General features: G+C 37.8%; 1 protein-coding gene across 4 annotated transcripts; it reads right to left on the reverse strand.

The window, feature by feature from the left end:
• Positions 1-853: 853 nt before the first annotated feature.
• On the reverse strand, positions 854-16094 carry glyr1 (glyoxylate reductase 1 homolog (Arabidopsis)). Of its 4 annotated transcripts, none has more exons than XM_056453879.1 (16): positions 16019-16094; positions 15525-15561; positions 15172-15251; positions 14943-15081; positions 12741-12851; positions 12335-12418; positions 11968-12021; positions 10394-10444; positions 10221-10294; positions 8098-8197; positions 7893-8003; positions 7703-7804; positions 5136-5298; positions 4878-5057; positions 2656-2780; positions 854-2486 (listed from the first exon to the last, which is right to left on the reverse strand). In XM_056453879.1, the coding sequence occupies exons 1-16, from the start codon at positions 16054-16056 to the stop codon at positions 2412-2414; spliced, it is 1524 nt and encodes a 507-aa protein (XP_056309854.1). In that variant the 5' UTR covers positions 16057-16094; the 3' UTR covers positions 854-2411. The 4 variants fall into 4 exon arrangements, with proteins under 4 accessions (XP_056309854.1, XP_056309853.1, XP_056309855.1 ...); XM_056453878.1 differs by having other exon boundaries at positions 4878-5060; XM_056453880.1 differs by lacking the exon at positions 11968-12021 and having other exon boundaries at positions 4878-5060.
• Positions 16095-18770: the final 2676 nt, after the last annotated feature.

Below are 18770 nucleotides of genomic sequence, written 5' to 3' on the forward strand. Positions count from 1 at the left end.
TATATATATATATATATATATATATATATATATATATATATATATATATATATATATAAATATATATATATATATATATATATATATATATATATATATTCACCCATTTGTCAGGAACATGTTTATTATATATACAGAATCGCCACTAGGGGGAAAGATGGGACGATTATAAGGGAACACGCCATTTTTGGGCCCCCAGAAGTACAACTAAGGGCCCACCAGACTTCATTTGTCAGCGACTAAATATTTTAAATAATCACTTCTATACATTTTAATAAGGATGTCAAAACAAGATTGACGTTCATTCATTTTCTTTTCGGCTTAGTCCCTTTTATTCATGAGGGATCACCATAGTGGAATGAACTGCCAACTTATATAGCATGTTTTATGCAGCGGATGCCCTTCCAGCTGCAACCCATCACTGGGAAACATGCATACACACACATACACTATGGACAACTTGGCCTACCTAATTCACCTATAGCACATGTCATTGGACTGTGGGGGAAACCGGAGCACCCGGAGGAAACCCATGCGAACATGAGAACATGCAAACTCTACACAGAAATGCCAAGAATCAGTGACATTCGAGAGGCTCGAATCAGTGACCTTTTTGCTTTGAGGCAACAGCGCTACCCACTGTGATGCCCCAAGATTAACATTTTATTTTTAAATAAGAATCTGAAGCATTAAAAGTTTAGTTGTTTAGTTATTTTCATGTGTTCTATTTATATAAAAATACTCATGTAAATGTAATCTGATGTGGACACCAAAACTGTACATTTTGTCTTTAATTTAAACAACGAACTCATAAAACCACAACAATATACAGGAGATGTAAAAATGAACAAGCTGGACATTCGGTGTGTTTATTCAGAGGGTTCAGTTGACCGCACAAACAAAAAAAAAATAAGAATGAAATTTTACATTTACATGAAATTATAAATATCTCCAATTATAACACCAATACCTTCCTTGCACAACTGGAATCAAGTCATCAATAATGTCATAACCAACTCTATTTAAGCCACAAAAGAAAAAACAAAAACCATTTACAGTAAATAAACCCATTAGCTAAGACAAAAGAACAGCCTACATCATTAAGACACCAGATGATTAATAACGTCAGTAGAGTCCAAATGAAAATGTTATTTTTCCATGTATTGAAATAACCAAACCCTTTGATGGGGATATATATACACACACGCACAACATCTGAATCTTACAGTCCTTAGTAATCACAAATTTATCTTGTCCAAGATCAAGCACTTCAAAATCATCATCTGTTTTTTTTTTTTTGGCAGAACAATTTGTAGAAAAGCATCACCCTGTATTTGTTTGGAGATAAAAATACTGAAATGACCAAATTATATACCATGATGGTCTCTTAAAATGAACAAATGTGATCATAATTTAGGAATAAAATGGAACACTTCAGCTTGACTTGATTATTTTTTTTTACTTTGAGTCATAATGGTAATTAAAACAAACAAAAATAAATGTACAAGCCTATTAGTCTTTTAAACTAAATAAACAGATCACACTGCCAGCTGACTCACACAAAACATTACAAGTCCAATTTAAAAGTCTTCAAATAAAGCAAAATAAAATGACTTCATATACTTTTCTTTTTACAGGCCACTTGAAAGATTTAAAGGTAGCTATGAAAATCTGACTCTAAAGTAGTCAAGCCGGAAAACGGAAATCCCATTACTGAAGTGACAGTCAAGATTCAATAAACCCACTGTAAGTGACAAATCCTTTCAGGATCTTCTGTGTGATTCATACACAGCCAACTTAAAATAAAAGAACAATGCATTTCTGATAAGGCATTCAAAAAATGAACATTAATGAACAAATGGAAAATAAAATATACGGCCAAATTGCCTCTTGCATGATGGTGATCTTTCGAGATAAAATAAATAAATACATCTATCTTATACGGGTATTAAGGCAATGCAGTGGCTTCTTTCATCGTGTTCCTCCAGCCTGTTTGCGATCAAAAGTTCATGACTTTACAGATTTCTCGAAAAGAAAAACATCAAAAACGACAATGAGGGAATTCATTTGTAAAGATATGAGTGTTAAATAAAACCCTGGCCTCTTCAAACAACACTGCATCGTATGCAGTAGCCTTAACAAAATGCGGATATAATACACTGCACGCTCTATCACAAAAGAATCATTCGCTGGGGAGTTTAATACCCTCCCGTTGAGCAGGCGCGCAGCAATATTACAGTCAGTGCAATGCTCAGATTAGGCTGCTAAAAAGATCCCATTATACATGGGAAAAAAAACGGATCACTGGTGCCCAACAAAATTCATCAGCAGAGGAGAGAAAAAGACAAGAGGGAGAGGAACAAAGGAGAAGGTGAGGTTTGTGGTCCGGGACGTGGAGCACATCTACGGGATTAGTGGATGTAAGCTCTGTAGACTGCAGACATGTCATTGTCCGACTGGTCCAATGCTTTTGCTCTCTTGTATACCTGCAGAAGAGAGTCAAAGAATGCAATATATGCTAAAATAATTTGTATTTAATAGAAAAAAAAAACACTTTTATTTTGCTTTACATGCATCCAAGCTTAATAATAATAATAATAATAATAATAATAATAATGACGATAAACTTAAATTCAGGTACCATACACTTCCTACCTCATTTGCAGCAGCTGCCATTGGTGTTGGATGATTAACAGAATCTCCCATTGAAATGGCTAATCTCAGATCTTTCTGAATATGCTTTAGGTAGTAATCAGGTTTGAAGTTGCCCTGCAAAATATCTGAGGAAAATAAAATAAATATTCATCAATTATAGTATTTAATGGTTACAAAATGGTTTATTTAGCAGTTCTGTAACAGTACTACAATGACCCTCTGAAAATCCGTACAGTAAGTGACTGAACTGAAACCAAAGTGGCACAGTGTAACAAATGGTGAACTGCAGGAGGATGCAGAAGGCATTTTGAACTCAGACCCATTCATTTTATAGGTCATGCATTCTGTAATTAGCTACTCTAGTAAATGGTCTAATATGAACTTTGTGATGTAGAATGAAAACCTCTTTCACATTATTAGTGAATGCGTGTCGTCTTGCTCTGTCACTTTTCTGGAAGTGGACTGCAGCTGTGAAAGAGCTAATTTGAACGACTTCTTTAAAACCATCTGTAGTTTTTAAACAGCAAACACTTTGTAAAAGAGTGACCTGAGCTCGCTGACACCAACAAAACTTAGGGTGTACTCACACTAGGCTATGCAAACAGTGCCCAGGCAGGTTCGTCCCCCATTTCCCGGTTTGTTTGACAAGTGTGAGTGCACTGAAAACCCGGCCCAGTTGGAAGAGGTGTGCGAGAGCGTAGTTTGGTTGGGCTTTGGCATGGTACAATTGCAGTGTGAGCGTAAAGCACGCTTGAGCTCAAAACTTAAGATGCAGCGTCACTTTTAAGGGACGGTTTCATACGGATTTATTAAATCATTCTTACTTTTCAATGAACACAAACAGTCACAGTTTAACAAAGATGCAAACCCCTCGTTGCATGTCAGCTGCTACCTTTAGTAAACCTCCTAATACATGCAGCACATTGATTTTTATGAGCATTTAGGAGCGTCAAAAGTGGTAAATCTGTTCAGCAAAAGACTTTACCATCACTTAATATCAAACAACTTACAAGAACACAAAACAATATAACTAATGCAATCTCCACTGTAGGAGTGAGCGCACATCTCTTCTGTTAAAATGAACAGTTGCATCATCGATGACGCAAGCATGCTCAGGCTTGGAAGGCAAAAAAAGATTGGGATGTGGGACAAGGCGGAGGAGTGACAATTGCACCTGGGTACAGTTCAAGACAACCTTGCCTAGTGTGAGTACTAGGGGTGTGAACATGCACTGGTCTCACGGTTCGGTTATGATTATCATGCCATCGATTCGGTTCAATTGGATATCTCGGTGCATTGACGATGCTTTCCATACACGGTTTATTTTTTCACAGCACAGCAATTCTTGTATTAAAATGTATAAATATATTTATATCCTATATGCAATACAATTTTGTACTTTAATACTGTCAGATGTATAAACTGTACCTTTAAACAACAAGCATTTATACCAAATAAACAAATATAAATTTCCCGCTTGCTCTCTGAGTCTTGTCTGGCAAGTTCTTTCTTACACCCCTTTGATTGGTCACACGCTCAACAGAAAGGGCTGTGATTGGCTCGCTGGCGCTCTTCACAGATAAGTGACACTGATAAACAGCAGCGGCGATCACAGCTGATCCATGGTAGACAGTGGAAAAAACTGCGGACACGCGCTAGTGTCTGTATCCAGAAGTATCGCTGTAACAGTCGAGAGGAGAGGGAAAAGTCACGCCAGCAGGTCAAATGGGCCCCAGTGAGAGAGAAATAGAGTTTACTTTCATCCTCTCAATCGCAGTGAAATAGGGGCTTCTGCTGTAAGTGTCAGTGAAAGACTGTCCAGCAAACACACACGCAGTGAAATTATGCCGTTTCTGCGTTTTTAAGTAGTTGGAGCGTTGTAAATACTCGCGCTCGCCTTCCTCGCCATAGTAAGCTATGTAACAGTGCAAATAAGATAAATGACGGCAGTACATAACTGGTTATGATTATTACTGAACCGATAAGAAAACTGTCCGCGCCTGCATCACGGTGCACCGAAGAAACAATTAATTTTGACACCCCTAGTGAGTACACCCCGAAATGAAATGAAAGAGGCTCCGCAATCAGCTAAAATATTAGTGACATAACATCACCAAATACTAAGCTCATGTCTGTATGCTTGTTGATATATTGAATATTGCAACTAACTCATGAAGCAACAATTCAGTGACAACTACGAATTCTGAATAAAAGAAACATACTCTGGCATTTCTGGTCCACGAATGTGCTTGCCATTTGTCCTTGGCAAAGGATATCCAAGAATGTTTGTTGTGACTGTCCTGTGGCCTGCGCCAAAGTCAATCCCTCAGCAATGGTCGCCATGAAACTGCCTTGAACCATGTTAAGTATGAGCATCATTCTTGCAGCATTTCCTGCTTCCCCTGCTTTGATGGATGAGACAAAGTTAATAATCACAAATAAACACACACATATGTGCCATGAATGAAAGCTGGTAGTACCTATAAAGAAAGAGGTCTTTCCCATTGCCTGGAAGCAGCTGCTACAGTCCTCATAAACACTGCGGTCTCCAGCAGCAACAATCACCAACATGCCATCATTGGAAAGCTGCTGGCTGCCCGAAACGGGAGCTTCTAGGAATCTGCCACCTCTGGATGTGATGACCTGCAAATTCAGATCAACTTTAGGCCATTTCCATTTGGTACCAATTTCCACTTCCAGTCATCTTAAAATACCCACTTTTTGACACGTTTAAATCATAGAAATGGATAAAAACCTTTTTTGGATTTAAGAATAACTTTGGAGAGACTAAATTAGTTCCTGTTTGAATATAAATGCCAGAACAGTCCATTTTTGGTCAGTGTTGGACTGTCAGTGAGCATTTGTCAGGTTAGTTTTTTTGTTTGGGGTGTTTCACATGTCGCCTCTCAATGGGCTCATGATGGTGGATTGGCCTGTATTTGCGACAACTAAGAAAACAATGCAAGTCAAAAGGAAATACAAAGAAGCCAGCTGTCATTTTGCTGAATATTAAATATATTTGCATGAACGAATCCTTCTGTGGTGAGAGAAATACTATGAAAATGTTATGTAAAAGCTGCTTTGTTTACTGCCCGTTTCTGACAGGAAGTGACAGTGTATACAGTTTGTGCGAATGCATGTTGCATGTCCTAGTACTAAAACTGTCAAGACAAACATAGCAAAAACGAATGTTAGCTGCATTTGCTTGTCAGCAACACAACGTTCCTTTCTCAGCCTATATACAGTGAATCTGGAAAGTATTCATAGCGCTTCACTTTTTCCACATTTTTTTGTTACAGCCTCATTTGAAAGAGAATTAAATTCATTTATTTCCTCAAAATTCTACACACAATACCCTATAATGACAATGTGAAAAAAAGAGTTTTTGAAATTGTTGCACATTTATTAAAAATAAACCTGAAAAAGGAACATTAGTATTCACAGCCTTTGCTCAATACTTTGTTGATGCACCTTTAGCAGCAATATCAGCCTCAAGTATTTTTGAATAGATGTCACAAGCTTGGCACACCTGTCTCTGGGAATTTTTGCCCATTTCTCTTTGCAGTATCCCTCAAGCACTATCAGGTTGAATGGGAAGCGACGGTGTACAGCCATTTTCAGATCTCTTCAGAGATGTTCAATAGGATTTAGGTCTAGGCTTTTGCTGGGCCACTCAAGATGAACCGTTGCCCCAGGTCAAGAGCACTCTGAAGCAGGTTTTCATTCAGGATGTCTCTGTACATTGCTGCATTCATTTTTCCCTCCATCCTGACTAGTCTTCCAGTTCCTGCTGCTGAAAAACATCCCCACAGCATGATTCTGCCAGCACCATGCTTTACTGTAGGGATGGTATTAGACTGGTGTTGAGCAGTGCCTGTTTTTTTCCAAACATAACGCCTGGCATTCACTCCAAAGAGTTCAATTTTGGATCAGAGAATCAGACCAGAGAATTTAGTTTCTTATGGTCTGAGTGTCCTTCAGATGCCTTTTGGCAAATTCCAGGCAGGGAGTGGCCTCCGTCTGGTCACTCTACCAAACAGGCCTGATTAGCGGATTGCTGCACAGATGTTTGTCCTTTTGTAAGGGTATCCTCTCTCCACAGAAGAACGCTGGAACTCAGAATGAGTGACCATCGGGTTATTGATCACCTCCCCGACTAAAGCCCTTCTCCCCCAATCACTTAGCTTAGATGGCCAGCCAGCTCTAGGAAGAGTCCTGGTGGTTCCAATCATCTTCCACTTACGGATGGAGGCCACTTTGCTCATTGGAACTTTCAGAGCAGCAGAAATTTTTCTGTAACCTTCCCCAGCCTTGTGCCTTGAGACAATCCTGTCTCGGAGGTCTACAGACAATTTCCTTTGTCTTCATGCTTGGTTTGTGCTTTGACATGCACTGTCAACCCTGGGACCTTATATAGACAGTTATATGCCTTTTCAAATCATGTCCAATCAACTGAATTTACCACAGGCCAACTCCAATTAAGCTGCTGAAACATCTCAAGAATGATCAGTGGAAACAGAATGTACCTGAGCTCAATTTAGTGTGATTTTTCAGCTTTATTTTAAATAAATTATTCAATTTCAAAAACCACATAGTCATTATGGGGTATTGCATGTAGAATTTGCAGGAAATAAATGAATTGAATCCATTTAGGAATAAGGCTGTAACATAAAAAACTGGGCAAAAGTGAACTGCTATGAATACTTTCCGGATGCACTGTATGACATGTAGAACAGCAAGTTATTCAAGTGATTAAATTTGTGACAGGTGATTTTGTCTCTTAGGCTTCCCATTTCATACACAACATGCAAGGAAAAACACAACTTCAGCCCCTATGTCCTCCATACTCCTTGAATGGCGAACTAGATGTTGACTTATATAAAACTCACTCTAGTAACGATGTGAATGATAGCAGAAAAGGCTAGGGGGAAAGTTTACTTCTCAGGAGACCAGCATGGTAGCTAGTTCCTATAACTACCCAGCTCAAAAGCCCCTACTGGGACCCTTCATCCAATCATGGCAGACACGTAGGGATAAAACTGGTTACCTGTGAGAGCTCTGTGATGGTTTCTGGATCAACGGTGGACATCTCCACGTAACATTTGCCTGGTCTGATTCCCTGTAAAACTCCACTTGGACCTAACACAAGCTGAACAGAAAAGATACTGTATATGAAAAACAAAGAAAGAAACAGATTTACAGACCAAAAGCAGAGCAATTACAAAACATCAACCTACATCTCTGGCAGCTTTTGGGTCTGATACACAAGAAAATGTGATGTCGCACATGGACACGACTTCTGCAGGCGTTCGTCCTAATCTGGCACCTTCTTGAATGAACAAATCACACTGCAGATTGAAAGAGATAAACGTGGTTAAAAATCCTCCACACACCTGGTGAAACTTCACAAGCAAACACTTAAACGCTGATTTTTGATTGTACCTTTTCAGCGGTGCGATTCCAAACAGTGACAACATGCCCCATCTTCAACAAATTAGAAACCACACCACTCCCCATCAGTCCTAGTCCAAGGAAACCTATCCTGTTGTTAAATAAAAAAATAAAAAAAGTATAATTAGTGTTACCAAGTGAGTGGTTCAATTAAAAATTAACTAAATGTCAAAAATCAGACTCCTCCAGTCAATTTTCCCCATTATTCACTGAAAAGAACTGCCATTACTTTGTGAACCAGAGCAGCCAAAACAAAACATCAGCATACATCATAAAAATAAACCGACATCAGCGGGACAGGAAGCTCAGCTATTGAGTAAACAAAAAATAGAGATGCACAGATTGCAATTTGTTTCATGAGATCTAGGCAGATTCCAATTTCTTGTCATGTGTGACCTGATGAAACAGATTTTTGCTGATTCTGATTTTATTTCTAAAATCTATTATTATTACATTACACATTTTTTATTATAACTTTTATTATTATTATTACTAATAAAATTATCATTCACTAATAATAATAATGTTTCCCCCAAACCGCACTAACAACATATGTAGTCTCATTTCACAAAAATCAGCATATGCTTATAATACATCGTTTAATAATTGCATAGCTTTGTATTACTGTTTTACAGATAGACCAGCTTTTCAGATCTTGTTCTGGTAAAGAATTTGTTTGGACTGATGCTTTCGGTCTCCAAACATTTCAAAAGTTTCATGGTGATAATGTTTGAATGCGGCTGTGTGACTATGGGGATACAGGCACGCAGCTGCTGAAAAAAAAAAGGCTGGCTGAAATCAGCCAGATGACCGACCGATCACCGGTCAAGCAAAAAATGGGCCAATTCTTGTCTCTAGCTGGCAGATTGGTGCAGCTCTAGAAAAAAAAATTCTGGGGATATTAAAGGTTCAAAAAACCTTTTAGTCCTTTTTTTAAAAGACTTTAACAGATTTGTGTGTGTTGAGCATCAATTAAGATAACGTTACCACCTGTTTGCTTTGTGGATAAACCTGGATAATTTGGAACTTTTGCCAGCTAATTTCATCTACCGGATGTAAAATCATTTTTGGGGTGGGATCAAACGGTGACGTAGCACTCGTCTGCCTGTCCTGAGACGACATGTCGGTTTCTCATTATTATTCATAGCAGAGTTTTCTTATCCTACGAGAAGACCCTGCTTCTAAATTATTCATTAAAGCAAGTACTTTCCAATGATGACAAACCTGCCAAGCTGTGAGACTGCAGCTGCGCATAGCACGCAGTATTTAGCCATTCATGAAGTGTCACGTGTGTTTGGTTACATGATCCACAGCATTTGTTGCATGGTTTTCCTTGCGATGCTTTCCGGACCACTAATACAGCCAAGCTGTTTGTGTGCAGCAAGCATTTTTTGTCGAGAGAGCTGGATGAGAATTGGAGAAGGGCGGATTTCATCTTTTATCAGTTGAATTCATTACAATTCATACAAAATCACCTATCCGTGCTGTTATGTTTGGCTGTTTAAAATCTCCTGATTACCGGCAGGGCTAATGGTTGGAATAGATTGGGAAAGAAACCTGCTGTACTGCCATCAACGGTGTCTGCATTCAGAACTGGGGATTCAGGAGGAGAGAAGTCCTCATTTATAGTACTTACATAAACATGATTATAATGATATAACAAATTGTGGTTATGTGTAGCCTATACATTATATGAAATTTCAAATAGCCTATTGTATGTGTAGCAGGGTATTAATTTGCTTGATGTTTATTTCTTTGCATTTTAACTAAGCATGTAAATGATAAAATCATGCATCTCCTCACGTTGTGTGTCTGATTTTTTTTTTTTGTCTGATTTTGTGCGCCAACTGACAGCTCCACACCCACCTCAGAGCCTTTTTTGAAAAAATTCAGAGGTAGACTTGAAGTGAAAGAGGGGGGCTTCATGACCCTTTAAGAATGTTAAGTTCCTCAAAGACTGCGTTCAGTGGTTGTGTTAGACTCAAACTTTCATTTATTAAAATAAAAAAAAAAATATTAGATGAAAACGTCTTGATATATTTTTTTACAAACAGTATTTAACCAGTGGTCTTCCATTTAAAATGATCTTAAATGACTCCACAGTTCATTATTACCTTTTGTCAGTAGGTGTGATGCTGCCGTTGATGGCTGTGCTGTCTGCTGCCTGAATAGATGTTGATCTGGTGTCCTTTGTATTGAGAAAGCAGATAGATATTACAATCAATAAACAATGCTATCCAGCAAATTGGGATGTAGATGAGGATGTGATTGTGAAGGCAGCACTCACCTCCTCGATTATCTTTAAGCGTTTGGTGATGGGCTCCATTGATGAAGCTGGCTGTAAGAAAAAGAGATTTTCTTGTAAAACAGTCAACTCAACAGACTCATTTTAGATAAGAAAAAAGCAAAACGTCTTGCACTCAAAGTATCCTAGATTCACATCAATGTGAAAAACAGAGCCAAGGGAGGGAAACCAGGTGGAAACCTTTTGGCCCAACAGTCACAAACGCAAGTACAAGTTAGTCATTGCTCTGGCAGGTTCTTTTAAAGACGGCACTTATATTATTGGTTGCTGTTTTGTTAGATGGCTCATAACCCCATATCATACTGCCAGGGGCGAAACCAGGGTTAGGAACCGAAAATCAAGTTATCATGCTCAGCCAGATGCTCGGTTTCAGTTTAACTGAAACTTGTATGGGGCAAAAAACGGCTGACACAGCCTACATGAACATTTTTCAGAAAAGCCTCAGGCAATTAAAATCAAAGCGTGGTCTTTTTGGAGATAATTTTAAGATCAATTTGTTTCTGACTGTGGCGCCTGAAAGCAAAAGGGTAAGACAAGCAAGAAGGAAATGTTCCTCTGAAGAGGAAGTGCTAAGAGGAAAGGAAGATTTGTTTAAATGGTTTGCTAGTAACTGGAACATAAACAGAAGCACAATAGTATCTTGGCTGGAGCATCTCTGCTGGCTGAAAACACCTTTCGGATACAATTTTCATCCCAAATCCAATCAGTTATTTCGACATACTAGCATGTAAAAAAAAAATTGTACAACAGCCAGAGTCCAAAATTAACCTTTTGCTAAGCTGTGGGCATAAATAGGTTTACTGCCCATTTATGTACATCCATAATTGCATCCATGGAAAAACAGCTCACAGCTGCCGTGAAAAAAAAATGTATTTCCTTTCAGTATAGTTTTATATTAAAAAAAAAAAATTACAAGATAGCATTTATAGTTTATATAATATAGCATTTATAATTATTTTTAGGGGGTCTCAGCTCTTACACCGGGTTCAGCTTAAAGTCAAAATGTTTTGGAATTGAAACAACTGTTCAAAGTTTTGGGGCCAGTGAAGTTGTGCAAAAAAATATAGTTTAAATGTATAGAAAAACAGTGATTAAATGCCATTTTTAAAAAATATTTAAATTATTAAAAAATAAAAATTATGACAAAGCTGAATTTTTACCAATCAAACCTAAAAAAAATCCTGACAGCAAGCATTTGAAAACATGGAGATTCTAAAGTAAATTAAGCGTTAATTTTAGACCCTGTCCACAGCCAAGACAAAGACCCTTTAAACATGACTAAACAAATCAAAGCCAAAACAGTTATTAACAGTACAGTTGTGTACACATCAGCTCATGATCTCAGAGGATTGACCAACAAGCTCAACATCATCAGTTCTGATACGCAACAACTGCCATGCTGCAGATCGGCCAACTAGCATCGCCAGAAGCAGTTCGAGGGAGGGAATTATTCAGAGATTATTAGAGCAGCCACTGTGTGCAATGTGCAAGAGACAGGGGGTAAGGTTGCACTAACTAGAAAAATCATTCAGGATCCCAGCAAAATGTCTCCTTACCTTCTCAGACTGGCTGAGCAGAAAGTGATGGAAATGTGGGTCATCCTTTACTGGCTATAATGGAAGAGAGTTAAATTGGAAACTATTCTCCAAAGAGACTTCCTGACCTGACAGTAGTTTAATCCCCAGCTAATTACAGTAACCTGGTGGGAGGTGCGACTATATAAAAAGGTCAAAGTGACTGAAAAAACAAAAGGTGTTTTAACACTAGCGACTCCATTTGTGCAGCTGCTATGAAAATGCACAGTTGTGACTACACTTAACTGCATCCACCTAACCCTGAATAAGTCTTGCTGCTAACTTAAAGCAGTCATATTATGTGCAGAACCCCATAAAAGTGCAGAAATAAACTGTGAATGTAACCTACACTGCTATCCCATTTGAATCCTGACACTGTTCCAGCGACCAGCCGTTGTACAGAGGATGGCTCTGGGTCAGAATCAGTCTGTTCCTTAAGGGAAAAAGAGACACATTCACCATGTGTACAGAATGGCTTTATCTCATGAAACAAAGCCCCAAAAAGCAGCATCGCATCCCAGGCAAAATTCTGAAAGACGGATACGCTGGTCACACTGCGAAAGATCAAATCTGCCTCAATGAATGAGTGGGTCCCGCTTGACACTAAAACATACAACTGTAACCTGACTCCAAAGCAGGTGCAACAGCAAATGGCCTTTTCAAAGGACTTAACCAAAAAAAAAAAAAAAAAAAAAAATGTGTCAGGTTATGACCTAACCCTTGCCCTTCACAACATATAAGCATTATGTTCCAACCTTGTCTGATGAGCCACCCTTGAAGGCATCTTCATCATCCTCTTCAATGATCTTCATTGGTTTAGCTGCTTTCCGACCTTTATCAGACTTGCTTTTGTCATCAGAGTGTGACTGTGAAACAAACAAACATGTATAAAAAGAGTTTATTATTCGATTACAACATTTTTATTTGATCACATAAGATTGATTCACAGAAAATGCAATCTTTAACTTTATGTATGAACAAAAAAAAAAAAAAACTGGACAAATCACAAGATAGAACTATATCACAAGAATAACCAAATGGTAAAGCTATCTTGATTCTCATCATAGTAATGATGAAAATATTTGCATGCTTGAGGAATTTTTGGTGCATTTTAACTACTACACACTCAATACCAATTACACGTAAGCACATACCAAAAATGTTTTAGCAATTTCTGCACAAAAGAAAAAGAGCTCGTGTAAATTTAGGTTTGGTCTCAAATATGACAGTAAATGCCAAGCGAACTGTTTTTTGCAAACAGTTATAAACTGGTGTTGAATTACTTTACAGGTTTGAACAACCACAAATCACTGAACAGAATTGGTGGTTTTAAAACCTGGATAAAACACTTAGGTCTTTTTTCTACCACATGCTAGTATAAATTTATAGACATTACAAGCGGTCAGCTGAGAGGCATTACCATTTCCTCCAGTTATTTACATGCATTAAAAACTCTTCTAAACACTTGTGCACAGACTTTATAGACCCTTCTTTCTAGTTTCTGCACACTTTGCATAACTTAAGGAAGCCGTCACTGTGATTAAGCAAGAAAGCAAGCAAATGTAAAGGCTGTGGATGATAATTATGATTTAAATCATGATCTATTTTGGTACAACACAGTCAAGTATGGATCCCTTGTTTGGTGTGCTTTCTTACAGCATGCCCCATTATGATCACATCTGCTCAGTATATTAAATTCGGTGTTTGTTTTAACACATATGACCACATGAGTGTTCAATGGCCTGCATTTCAATTTCCACTGAGTGATACGGTACAGGTTGGTACACTTATGACCACTTCCACTGTCAAAAAGGTACTTAAAAGCAAACTGTATTGTACCACTTTTGACATGGTATCCTTTGCAAAGGGTACCTAGCATGGCAAAAAGGCGGAGCTAGACATGCAGCTGAATGCTATTGGTTTACAGAGATACGTCACTCGGTCATGCAACAAGCCAGAATGAAAACAAAAGAAACCGCCATATTTTAAATACACAGCAGAGACATTACACTGTAATAATATTTACATATAATAACAAGCCATGGTTGACCCGAGCTCAAACAAACCTTGTCGTCGTCTTGAACAGCCACAAAGCCAAGAGGAGCAGATTCTACCCTGTGCCCCGCAGTTTTTTTTACGAGCCCATCTAAATCGCGAACAGTTTCGCTTTCTCACTTACACACCAATATTTGAAATAACAACTGATGATAATATATGCGTGATTATTAAAGTGCTTTTAACATCAGATCCTGTCATAAACAAACAAACAAACGCGAGACTGATGCGTGAAAAAACAAAGACGAAAAAACAAACAAACAAAGGACTAAATGATTCTTTCAGCAAACATGAACAAACCGCCATGTTTTACTATTATTATCACCTTTTGGACTATTATGAACTCAGAATGACAGATTTGCACTGACTGGGCTATATGTTGCGTGTAGTTTAAGTCAAATAAGGACAAATGTATCCTGTGTGTAGTTTTTCTGTAATTGGTATCATATTGGAGACTGTAAAGGTCTGTATGCATTCATAAATAGTGCATTTGTTTATTCTTTATAAATTGCAGACGTTACAGTAGGCCATTACACCATATAATTGATCTGCAGCTATAATTAAATCATGTTCACAGAAAGGTTATTAATGAACATTTATACACAAGAATTTATGCGTATAAAGCATTTGTTTTGCGATAAGTGCCTCTCATTTGATAAGTGAATGACCCGTACATCTTTACTGCAGACATTTTCTCAAGTGAGAATGACGTTGACTGAAACCATTGGTACCCTTTTAGCAGTGGAAACGCAAGCCTGATAAAGGTGACCCCTACCGTACCACTCAGTGAAAATGGGCCATAAAATCAAATGAGTTTCAGACCCCATTTAAAGCTGTATTGACATTCGTTTATCTGTATCAACACCAGATACAAACGGGCCACGTTTTGTGTACATACTAACCTGATCTTTCCCCTTGGCCTTCTTTAGATACTCCTCAACTGCATCAACAGCCTGTTGGAAGCGCTTGCCTTTGTTTATCTTGATCATCTCATCTTTGTGGGGGTGGTAAGGCTTCAGCTGCTCTACCTTTATCCAAGCACTAAAAGGACAGAGCATATTAAAGTCAACATCTGCCCAGATTAACCTCTCAAACATCAGCAAATAAGGGTGCTGGTAAACAATCACTCACTGATCTTCAGTTCCAAAAAACTTGACGAAGAAACATTTTTTGCCTCTTGGCTTCTTCAGATCCTTCGGAGGACTGACGACCTGTAAAATTAAATAGTGCAACAGTTAATTAAAAGATCATTATCCACAGCAAGTCTAACATTTTATATAGCTGCATTTCAAAACTTTGTACAAAGACATAGTTTATAGATATACTCAATCTTGCATTTTAAAGAACATTTGTTTTGGTTTAGTTATCAACAACACTTGCTTAGATAGCCGATCTACTACATTTTAAACAGCCGGTGACTTCGCCCTGACCCCAGGATAAACAACACAAGTTCAACTTAATAGATTAACATGAACAGATCTTACCTTTCCTGGCCAAGGTGGATAGCGTCCAAGCTTACCCCTAAAATACACAACGAGTACAAAAACGAGTGTTATTAGTGATTGAGTGGCTGTTAAAAGCTCTCGTTCCCACTATCCATGCTAGCTGTAGTGTGTAGCGTAACCCCGTTTCGACCCCATAAGCAAACAGCCCTCATAACAACACGTATCCTTTAATATATTCAGTATTCATACAGACAAACATTTAAACATAAAATGAAAACATTATATAGCGTTAAACACGACAGCACCACGTGTTCTACCCTGGAAATACAGGTAAAGTAACAGTTAGCTTGTATGCTATGCTCACTCAAGCTTACTGCTCAGTGTTTGGCTTGACGACACATAAACTGGGCCATACGCTCGGTTTTTGGCAAAACATTTTATTACAGCCACTACAGTCCGTCTTCCACGTGCACAAAACAGTATTTAAACCCGACGTGAAAATTAAGCGTGAAAAGTTCAGTTTGTGATCTTACCAAACCAGATCCCCGATCCTGAGATGCACGGTCGCCATCTTAAACTGTTAGTGAGAAACGTCGCACTGAATGCAGGGATTGAACACACCCACTACACCCATCTACCCCTGCGGGCGGGCGAGCGAGCGATTCAAGCTAGCGACGACGCGATCAAATTAGGCCGAGTTTTTCATTTTTATATTAATTTATGAGGCGGGTTGGCTCGTCACTGATTGTGTAGACCAAAACTGGCCAGACTTTTTAATGCACACGCAGTTTTATTTAAAAAAAGATCGTAGAAATTAAAGTGGAAGCGATTTCCGAGAAAAAAAAACTCAAAATATGAATTTACGACAACAATATTTAAAAGCGTACTTTTCTTTTTAAACATAATGTCATATTTCATTTTTAAAAGTACGAAAACTACGTTATATTAAAATGAGACAAAATCTTTTGATATTAACTCTATGGGACATCGTCATTTATAAATTACACAAAAAAATTAAATTTTTAAAAACACTAATGATATTTAACCAATTAAATTAAATCTTAATGTCACATGACATCTCCTTTAGCCGATAAAACTAAAAGATAGTTGACATTTGCTTTACATAATTAGAAAATAGCGGTGGCGCAGTAGGTAGTGCTGTCACCTCACAGCAAGAAGGTCGCTGGTTCAAGCCTCGGTTGGGTCAGTTGGCGTTTCTGTGTGGAGTTTGCATGTTCTCCCCACGTTCGCGTGGGTTTCCTCCCGGGTGCTCCAGTTTCCCCCACAGTTCAAAGACGTGGTAGAGGTGGGTAGGCTAAATTGTCCGTAGTGTATGAGTGTGGATGGATGTTTCCCAGAGATGGGTTGCAGCTGGAAGAGCATCCGCTGCATAAAGCATGTGCTGGATAAGTTGGCAGTTCATTCCGCTGTGGCGACCCTGGATTAATAAAGGGACTAAGCCGAAAAGAAAATGAAAAAATGAATTAATTAGAAAATAAGCTAAAAAATGAGACATCAGCTTAGGTGACGTGCTCTCAAGGCAAGATGGTGAGTTAATTTTTAACTATAAAATCTATAAAAAAATCTTAAATAAAAAACGTATTGCACATTTTAGGATGTTTTTTAAAGATCCGTGTAATTTTTTATCCACATTTTAGTAAAACAATAATTCAAAAGCACAAAAATCTGTGCGTCATGTAAAACTGACAAAGTCCGTTTAGGGCATGGGTTTCAAACTCAATTCCTGGAGGTCCGCAGCTCTGCACAGTTTTGCTTCAACCCTATTAAACACAGCTGATGCAACTAATTAAGGTGTGTAAGACTATTTTAAACAATTTGATTATTTGGATCAGATGTGTTTGATTAAGGTTGGATCAAAACTGTGCTGAGCTGCATGAAAATACTGTTACACTATTTAAAAAAAGAATGTTGCACTTCTAGCGGCATGGTGGCGCAGTGGTTAGCACTGTTGCCTCACAGCAAGAAGGTCACTGGTTCGAGCTGGGTCAGTTGGTAATTTTGTGTGGAGTTTGTATGTTCTCCCTGTGTTCGTGTGGGTTTCCTCGGGTGCTCCGGTTTTCCCTACAAGTCCAAAGACATGTGCTATAGGTGAAATGAATAAACTAAATTGGTCGTAGTGTATGAGTGTGTGTGTTAATGAGAGTGTATGGGTGTTTCCCAGTAGTGAGTTTCAGCAGGAACGACATTCGAAACATATGCTGGAATAGTTTGCGGTTCATTCCACTGTTTGGACCTCTGAAACAGAGACCAAGCTGAAGGAAAATGAATGAAAGAATGTTTAAGAAAAGCCTTACATTACTTTTTTGTGAAAAGACATTGTTACACTACAGTGTTTAAAAAAAGGACACTGTTACACTGTGACTACTAAAAATATATCGGTACACAACTGATTTTGAAACAAAACTATACTGTTTAAATACTGTTTACAATTCTAAAACATTGTTAGACAACTGTTTCTGAAACAGTAAGACATGTTTACATTATTTTTCATAGAGTTAAAATGCATTTAAGCCTGTCTCGAGTTTCAGGATATTTTACATAAGTTCTAAAACTAATTTAGTGATATATGAAGAAAAGTTTTTGACATGTTTTTGAAACACGAAGACATTGATTGACTTCTTTCTAGAGAAAATGCATTTGACTGTGTGAAGTTTTAGACGAGTTTCCAAAAATTATTTACCCTAATAGGATAAAGTCAGTTATAAATGATGGCAAATTAAAACAAAGGTCAAAGGTCAGATGCACAAAACAAATTATGGAAAATGATTTTAGCCTTAAACACTTTAGAGATAATTAGTAGTGATTTTTTTAGATGTGATTTCATAATTAGTCCCATAGAGGGTTAAGTTTAAAGTTGTTTTATATATAAAAACAAGATTATATTTTAATTGTTTATGTGCTATCCAATTCTTTAACTTTGTGATAATGTTATGTCTGTGGAGGGTGATTTTTATAGGTAATTAACATTTTTGATATAACATGAACCTGCTCGGAAGATAAGTTCTAGCATATATGCATCTAATAAAACTAATTTGAAATTACAAAATGACATCATAATCCACTGCCAGGTCAAGTGGTGAGGTCTATTATAGTCTATGGGTCACACCATTATCCTCAATGCTCTATTATACATTTACTTATGGAAGACGGAACAAATGTCAAGTCTTTATTTTCAAAACTCATATTTATGCAAATTAAGTCGTTTCATTTAATTTCATATTAATATCTATCTATCTATCTATCTATCTATCTATCTATCTATCT

Source organism: Danio aesculapii, chromosome 3 (genome assembly GCF_903798145.1).
Source record: "Danio aesculapii chromosome 3, fDanAes4.1, whole genome shotgun sequence".
Lineage (NCBI taxonomy): Eukaryota > Metazoa > Chordata > Actinopteri > Cypriniformes > Danionidae > Danio > Danio aesculapii.